Source organism: Eutrigla gurnardus (assembly GCF_963514095.1).
Source record: "Eutrigla gurnardus genome assembly, chromosome: 2".
NCBI lineage: Eukaryota > Metazoa > Chordata > Actinopteri > Perciformes > Triglidae > Eutrigla > Eutrigla gurnardus.
In genome coordinates this window covers 7,640,548-7,649,768 of record NC_139916.1, presented here as the reverse complement: position 1 = coordinate 7,649,768, position 9,221 = coordinate 7,640,548, and the positions used below count along the sequence as shown (strand labels likewise).

Below are 9,221 nucleotides of genomic sequence, written 5' to 3'. Positions count from 1 at the left end.
GTATTACTCTCCCCTCTGCACACGCACGGCAAAATGCTCTGGCACCGTCGGAGAACTTTCTTTCGTGCGCACACACTGACACGCTGACAAGCGAGCAGGCACACCCCCCTCCCGTTATCGGTGCGGCGAGCAATTCTGCTCATATTGTTGAGAGCAGCGAGGGTCTGTACTCCGCTCCTCAGCAGCAGCAGCAGCAGCAGCAGCAGGACGGGTCCAGAGGCGAGCGGTTATTACCAGAGATCACTCACCAGCTTCTATAACTGAAGGCAAGCCCACACCCCACTCTCCCCCCCTCCCCCCTTTTTCCCCTTTTACGTCTTTCCATCTTGATGTGACGCAGTGATGCTGACCTTCTCCTCATCCCCCCTCCTCTCTCGCTCCCTCTTCCTCCTCAGTGTGTGCCAGTAGGAGAGCCATGGAGGACACCCTCACCTGCAGCCATGCCACCTTCTCCCAGGTGTTTGGACGCCAGGGACAGCTCATGCAAGCCAGTGAGTAGCCAGTGATTACACCTTCCTGACGAGTCGTTAGGCAGCTGCATGTCCCACATGTCAGCATAACTGATCTCCACCCGCAGCATTTCTTCCCGATCCCCTCCTAAATCTTATTGCTGCTTTTATTGAGCTGATGCGAAGAGATATAAGGACACAAAGGATGGCAGTATTGAAGCTTAAATCCTCTACTGGAAACAGAGAATAGAGTGTTTTGGTAGGGGGAGAAAAAATGGTCTATTTTTGGGATGTCAGATGTGTATGCGTTTGTAAAGGGCAGGGAGGAATCATTGATTGTGATTGTGGTTGATGTTTCTGTTAGCTCAGCATGTTGCTAAGGTTACCTCAACTTGTGTACTATTTTATTTGAAGGAGGGAGCCACAAAGGCATGTATTCTCGGGTTGAACTTGGGGCTGTGGCTCAGCTGTGTTGGGGCTCACATGTTTACAAAGTGGACACTTTATGAAATACACATTAATAAGCTGTTGTGTGCAGTAGTTTGTTTACAGAACGTGTTGTTGGCAAAGAGCATCCCTGCATCTATAATTCTAATGCAGCAGATATGTTTTACTGTCAGGTGTGAAACCAATAAGACAGACTCCAGCTGACATGTATTCATAATGGAGGTGCACAGTATTAGTGAGGTCGAGTCTGACGAGCCGAGACGCTATCAGAGATGCTCTCTGAGCTCAGACTGTAAGCTGAATTATTGAAAACTGAATCTATCGAGATTTCCAAGGACGTGGAAACACCGAACGCAAACCGTGGAGCGCTGCAAATGATGCACGCTTCGAGTGCTATCTTATTATGTAATTCACATGGTCAGAATGCATATTTCCCTCGGGAGGGAGACGGAGCCGGAGATTGACTTGCTCCCAGAATGAAAGTGTCCTCTGCATCCTCCCTCATCTGGCCCCGTATCTCCCCCTCACGGTCTCACGCTGGGAGAACTTAGCCGGTGCCTTTGATGCCTCCGCTCGGCCACAAATGCAAAGTGATCCTTCACATAGTGTTATCATGGATAATGAGGGCAGCCCGGGGCGGACATCAAAATAAAAACCGCCTTCAGGGTTTCATGGCATACATTGACTTTCCCGTATCGGTTTTAAATCCCTGTGTTTTCCTTTATTGCCACCTGGAGGGGTAGAAGTGGGATTTCAAAGACTGTGTCATTTACAACAAACCCGGCTAAGCTACTAATGGAAAAACCCGACAGTCGCTTTCCTGAGCTGGAACAATTCATGCTCCTTTACACGTGTTTGTTAATGGGCCGCGCTGCAGGATTTCATCTGCTGGGGATTTATTCTGCCTGTTTGAATAGGCGGAGGTTGTTTGAGAACGTACAAACAAAAAATCTGGAGCAGTGGATCTGTTGTCTTCACTGATGTTCTTCAGCCCCTTCTTTGCACCCGTTGTATAAATAATGCACTTTGTTTGAGTGTATCTGGGCTTAATACTGTTGATAAGGGCTTATGACTGTTAAAGGGTTGCAAGGCCCTGATGAATATTCTGCTTCATACAGCGCTGGAAACATCTGAGGGGCTTTTGGAGCGCTGCTGAACTGATGTGTGCGTCTCTGGTTTGATGTTTTTATGGCGAGCACAGAGAGGGCGACCCTCTCAGGATTCATGTGCAAATAATATGCACACAAACATTGGAAAAGTCAAACGTATAATGCACGCTATAGGGACTAAATATGCAGTTTTTTCACACATACTGGCCCTGTGTTAATCGGCAGGCCTGCACTGTGCCGTATGTGACTCGGGTCAGTTTATCTGGAGGGCATCGCCGTATAAAAGGGAGGTAAAACAAGAAGAAGGTGTGGCAGCTGAAGATTGCTATCACGCTGCATATGGCTAACGGCTAGCCTTCAAAATAAGTGTTTTAGAAAGATGAAAATGGATCAAAGTGCACAGGAGGAATGATGACGAATGGCCTAAAGAGAAACTACTGTTTCAGTTAGCTCGGTACACAAATGTCAAACTAATAAAATCTAATACAACAGTGCATCTAATCCTGTTTAGAGAGGTGGTGTGCTTATTAATCCTCTCTCAAAACTCCTCAGATTTATCTTACCACCCTCAGGTTGGGCACCATAGGTGTTTATTTACTGATGATGTGAAACCCAAAATAAATAATATTAAGCTTAATGAAATGTGGCCCGCTGTGACTGTTTTATCATGGAAGGCCTTGTGATGCGTATAAAATCGTCTGCCTCATGCAAACTGTTTCATTGGGCCACAACGTGTTTAGTTGTCAGAGCGGATTCACAAGCAAGAGGGGCAAATCTAACAGATATGCAAATCCCAGCTCCAGCTAGGCTGCTACGTTTTGATGTATTGAGCTGGAATAGTGGGTGTTATCCTAAGTGACATGTTATTTTTGCAGGAGAAGAATTGAGACAGTGACGTTAAAACGCCGAGAACAAGAGCTGTTGGGACGCAAACGCTGCAGCATCTTGAAAGTAAAGACGTGCTCCAGAATTTGCAGCCGTTCAGAGATAAAACACCCTCCTCTCTCTGTGCAGAGCAGTGCTTACAAGGACATGTATTAAGTAAAAGTGTAGCAAAGAGTGTCCTCTGGTCCAAACAGCATTTTCTTTTTCAATCGTGCATCTTTGCCTGGACTTTAATTGGCCCGGGGCGAATGGCGAGTGAAACCGCTGTATTTCAGAACGACATGCATTATTCACTACATCTTGACTTTCTTTGTGTTGCCTCCTCATCGCTGGTTGAATTCTCTCCTCTTTGTGTTTAGTTTTACCAACGCTTTGTCCCACTTCTCACGGTAACAACATATACATGATGGTTAACGGCTACATGGGAGGAAACGCTGCTTTTGCCTGAATCCCTGCCCGCTCAGACTCTGCTCCTTCTCGGCCGAATGACCGTGCCCTGACAGTGCGGCGGTTCTCAGTCACCTTTCTGCTCCACCGAACCGAAGTGATGTGAGGATCAGGCGCGCTGTAGTGCAGGAGGTCCACGGAGGCCTATAACTCTTAGCGTGTTCATTCTGCTTCTCGTGTAGAGCCGTCCTCACGCCGCTGCTCAGGGAGGTCAAGGTGCTGGCTTACGGCCAATGTTCCCGTCCCTATTAGACTCCCGGGCTGCGGGCCATCCAACCTAATAGCCATATAATTCACAGAGAGAGGGAGGCTTTTTAAAGGACTTCCTTAATTGAGTTATTTTCAGTGCAGGTGTGTGCTGAATCTCATCCCGTAAGAGCTGACGGAATTTTTGGCCAGACAGAAAGAATTAAGTCCAATCAGCTACATCACATATACAAATCATATCCGTGAGCGCTGCTCAATTGACCTAATTCGTCCCTCCACAATGGTTTATGCTTACTTCCGTTATTGATCGTAGTCCCAGGGCGTCCCTGTCAGCTCTGGAAATCACTCCCATCAGAATAAATACAGGCCTGATTTAGATCTGCCTCACTCCTAATCCCCATATTGGATTTAAGTAGAGCTGAGAGTGGCGGTCCTCGCCCGTCAGTCAGCACATCCTGTCTCACAGCGACAGCCTCAGGCCTGCCGACATGTCCCCTAAATCTACATACTGTAGACATGCTTTCAGTTGAAGGTGAATTATGTTATTTGGTAAATAAATGTACTGCAGGACAGTTTATTGAGTTACATGCATTTAGTTCTTCATGGCCGGGGCCACATGCATCTTCATTAGCACGCATTCCCCTCGGAGGGATCGATAAACCGATGGGGGTTCGCTGACTGCATTAGTTTGGTGTTTTCTCTCCGGATCGACGTGATCGCTCCCTGACTGGAGATCAGCGTCTTCTCCCCTGACTGACACTAGTCACTGACTGCAGATACTGTAGGAGATGAAGAGCTCCGGTTACTGAGAGCATGACGAGACAGGTAGAGTTGATCCAACATGTGCTGCATGATGGAGCTCCTAACAGACAGACAGGTTTCACTACAGTCTGTTAGTCTGTTCAGAGCCTCCAAAGTGTTCAGAGTATTCTCAGAGAACAAACTACCATCTCCTTCTTTTCTGATTGTTTTATATTCTCACATTTTATTATTCGTTTTCAATCATCCTTTTTATTCAATCAGCCAGAATGGGGGGGCATGTCACGGAGTACACCCTGGACAGGTGATCCACTATATTTATTTTAGGGCAACGATATTTCTTTGGTCGACTCCTGCTTCAAAGACGAGGCAGAATTAACTTTCAATCTCACTCTATTTATTTACTGTTTTATAGTTCTGAATTGGGGCTTTCTTTTGAAAAACAAATTTCAACCCGACGACTGCCGCATCCCTCCCAGTTCCACAAAAGGCAATTTATTGCTGCAGCGCACCACCAAACTCAAAACGTCTTCTTTTTTTTTTTTTTGTAGCTCCTGGATTTATTGAAGATGTTTTTTTTCTAAGGCTTATCATACGTGACTGCATTATTTGAAAGGATTGTAGTCATTTCTTTCTGCACCTTGAACTCTCGTGCCTCCTCTTTCTCTTAATCTCCCTTTATTTCTTTTCTTTCAGTCTTTCTCCGCCTGACACACACAGTCATAGAAAGGTGCGGTTATTGCAAAAACAAATTTTAAGTGGATGCACATAAGCTGAATGTTGTGAGGCTCGGCGAGCACGTCTCCTGGATTTAATAGTCATCATCTCTCCTCGCTTTAAAGCAGCTAAATGTGTCACTGATCGATCTGCTGTGTACGCCGGCAGCCTTCAACCCTTATGGACCCTTCAATTTACGATACACTGTGACCCTTAGAGGACAAAAATTTCAAAAAAGTGCCATGAAATCATTATATATCAACATTTTTTTAGCCAATTTTGTTAATTAGCATCAGTCCTGATCATAACTATTAAATATTCATTCATTTTCAGGATGAAAAACAAAACAAAAAACACAAAACATGAATTATTTTCCACACACTATATGCAAACTGGTCACAGTGGTCACACAATCACAGTCTGGGATATGTCAATGATTAGCAAAAATATTGATTTTGATGCATTGAATATATTCACTCAAATGTCTACCAGTGCTCAAAAACACATGGAGGAACTCAGGAATATTGCATGTTTTCCTTATATCTCAAAAATGTGAAAATGGCTCAATCTGTTGGAAAACAGTAAAAACTACAACTTTGAAGGCTTGACTTCAGAATGAAAGCCTAAAAAGAGAGATTGCATGATTTTATGCTGTTATGGCAGTGGGATCAAAAAGTGTAGTTTTTCCTGGTTTCAGTGGGATATTGTTCTCCTAAACTGCTGAGTCAGATTTGTGTTTACAAATCTAAAACTGCATTAAAAATAAAAATGCATGACAGATTTCTCCAAATACTCATATACACACCACTCTCTTACATCCATATCTACACACCCACGTCGTCTGTGTTGCATACATGTACTCCACTGGCCTGCTGTGATCTGTAATACAACAGACACGGAATCGTTGGAAAAAGGAGGAATTTCCTCTGTGTTCCCAAAATAGGAAAATGGCTTTATCTGGTGGAAAATAGTAAAAACTACATTCTTACAGCACAAAGTCCAGAATGACAGAAAACATTCCTGACTGTATGCTGTAATGGCCCTGGGGTCAAAAATGAGATTTATAATGTGTTTCAATGAGGACATTTTTGTCTCTAAGGGTCACAGTGTAACAAGTATGCAGACAGTGTAAAATAGATATAGTTCTATGTACTATACATAGTATTCTATGGCATATGCATTAACAGCCAAAATGATCGTAAAAACAAAAATGAAATGGACAAAAAAGTCCCCAAGTCCCCCTAAGGGTTAAAGGCTAATCCTCATCTCGTCTTATGACGTAATCATGTGAGTTTGAATGAGTTTGAATCTTCCCTACCAGATTAAAAAATATGGTTTTATCTCGAGATGAGACAGCTGACGCCGCCCCGATGACGTCCCTGGCGGTATCTTGCACCTTGAGAGCAAGGCCTCCGTTAATGTCTCCGCTGTGTTCTGTGCGCCGTTGAACCGTCTCCCCGAGTGTCTGCTGACTCTGCACATGTGCCTCATCGTGCCCAGCACTGCTGGCCTCCTTTTTCCCTCTCCGCCCGCCATAAACCCCTCAGATACATTGTTCAGCCCTCTGCAGACACACTGAGCTGTTTCCCCAAATACCAGTGTTCATCTGCTACAATACACCCCAGAGGAGGAGGAGGAGGAGGAGGAGGAGGAGGAGGAGGCTGGGACAAGATAGCAGTTGACACACGTTTGAAAACTTACAGAGAAGTTACATTTATAGAGAATACATTCCAAAGTCCAATCTGTAAGACTGTCACCGTGCTGCACCTGAGCTGGAAAATAAAAAGGGAAGTCTTTGTTCCGCGGCTCAGCGTGGCTGTAAATACTATCCTATTCCATCAGACATCCCGCCTCTCATCCCTCACCACGCTACAGCACTGCTATGCGGAAAGGAAAGGAAGACTCTGCCGTGCTCTGTATAAATTTGCATCGGTAGTTAGAGCGGGGCGCTCCCGTGGTGATGAAATCCAGCCTGTTCTCCCGGGCGCGTCTCCTTTTACATGCAGGAGCACGGAGGGGAGTGACGTGCACACCGTGCTGTACATCGATGTTACAATGAGAGGAGCAGACTTTCGGTTGGAAGGCCTGCGTGTGACCGGAAAATATTAACAGCAATGGAAGCGCTTATTTCCTTTAAGTTCAGATGTTGGCCATTTGTTTGCATTAAAATAGAAATGGAAAATAGCTAACAAAGAGCAGCACGCGTTGTTGCTACGTGACATGTTAATGCTCTTCTAAAAGTCTGCAGGATGCCTCTTTGAAGTCGTTCGATCTCAGAGGAACAGAAACCCAGATGCATGGTGGGAATGACAGATCATTCTCATTATAACCTCTAAATGCACTGCAGCACCTGCTGCTCCACAGTCTTCACCTTTTTGCTCTTTTAGCCGCCAGAACGCACTCGCTGCATAAAGATGTCCTCCTTTAACCAACAAGCCTCCCTCATTACCGGGAATATGAAATACAGTCAGACCTCAGGGCTGACTCATTTGACTGTAGATTATGCTGCAGAGCCAGTCTGCACGGGCCATGCTGCAGAAAATAATGCAACACATTACCATTTGAGTAAGGATTTACATGTTGGGGTCGGGGAAAAGGTACATTTTGTGGAGAGCTTATTATTAGTATATATTATTCTAACTGTCAGCTGGCTCAGAGCCTCACACGTTCACAGTGAGCCAGTCAGCTCACCGGCATCAAACTCTAAAATATCAGTCTACACGTGACGTGACTCACCTCCATTTACATTTACATTTACATTTAGGGCAACTAGCAGACGCTTTTGTCCAAAGCGACTTACAATAAGTACATTTGTCAAAAGAAAGAAACCACAACATAAAGTAAGAGCTAAAAATACACAAGTGTTCGGTCCTCGTCTGAGTAAAGTAGTAGCTGTTCAGCAAACATACCGTAAGAACAACAGTGCTGTGATCAAAGTGCTATAGGTGAGAACATAGAAGTGCTTTTTGTTTTTTTTTCCACCTCCACCTCTAATTTTCTTTTTTTCTTCTGTTTTACACGTCGGGTAGACAACATGGCTACATACAACAACAAGGAAGAATATGACAAGGAAAAACAACATGCAGGAACATGAAATTGTATCTTTAGGTAAATCTAGTCCACAGAGCTTGAGTATTAACATTACACACACACACACACACACACACACACACACACACACACACACACACACACACACTCTCTCTCTCTCTCTCTCTCTCTCTCTCTCTCTCTCTCTCTCTCTCTCTCTCTCTCTCTCTCTCTCTCTCTCTCTCTCTCTCTCTCTCTCTCTCTATTTTGTTGCTTTCTTTTGGACTAGTGGGACCAAAACATCTGAAATACACATTTAGCATTTAGGTGTTTATTTTGCTAAATGCATATGTAGATTTCTCCCTAATTCACTAAAATTTAGAATTTGATAATGCCTCATCTGCATATTAAAATATGAAATTTCTGAAAATTATGGAAAACCTAGAATAATTGTCTCAATGTCTGTTATTTTATTATTTTTATATATATATATAAATAACAGTTTATGGAGTGATAAATATCCAAAATTCCCTCTGTAAAGAAACTTGGACTCTTATTTGTCAACATCATGCAACAAGAATTTTGAAGACGGCTGTATCTGTTCTAGAAATGTTAGGAAATTGGCGCACAATTAATAAGATAATGCATAATTTGTATATTTAAACATACAATTTCCAAAAACTTGTAACACATCAAATAATTAGTGTAGTAATCAACTGGTAGTGATCTATAAGTTAAATTGTTTACCTTTCTGCCTTAATCGCTCTCCAAGTCGGTCTGCTAGGAAATAGGAGAAATGGCCGTCATAATTATTTAATGTCTTTTTTTCCTCCGACCAACGTTCCAAAACCCAAAGATATTCAGATACAGAAAAATGAATGGAACCAAACATAACTGACCTTTTCAGGCACAGCTTGCTCCATAAGTTAGTGCACATTTAAAGTGTGTGTGTGTGTGTGTGTGTGTGTGTGTGTGTGTGTGTGTGTGTGTGTGTGTTGTACAAAACGTCGCCTGACATCAGAGGCCTTGAACGCAGTCTTTACATCAGAGAATCACAACCGCATGCAACCATCATGTCGAGTGGTTTTTGCGTCACACCTGTGATGTCGTCTTGGTCCGAGCTGCCCTCCGCTGGCGAGCACTCAGAGACGCGTCGTTGACGGCGCTCTCC

General features: G+C 43.9%; 1 protein-coding gene across 5 annotated transcripts in view; it reads left to right on the top strand.

The window, feature by feature from the left end:
• The first annotated feature begins 380 nt into the window (after positions 1-380).
• The window catches only part of kaznb (kazrin, periplakin interacting protein b), a 93,902-nt gene continuing 85,061 nt past the window's right edge, over positions 381-9,221 (top strand). For 2 of the 5 annotated variants that reach the window (XR_014597881.1, XM_084020081.1), the window contains exon 1: positions 382-491. Coding sequence is in view for 4 of the 5 variants with exons in the window: in XM_084020081.1 (XP_083876207.1) it covers positions 416-491 (76 nt within the window). In the remaining variant the exon portion in view is untranslated. Of the gene's footprint in view, positions 492-9,221 lie in introns of all 5 variants that reach the window. The other 3 variants (XM_084020082.1, XM_084020080.1, XM_084020078.1) reach the window with 2 other exon arrangements.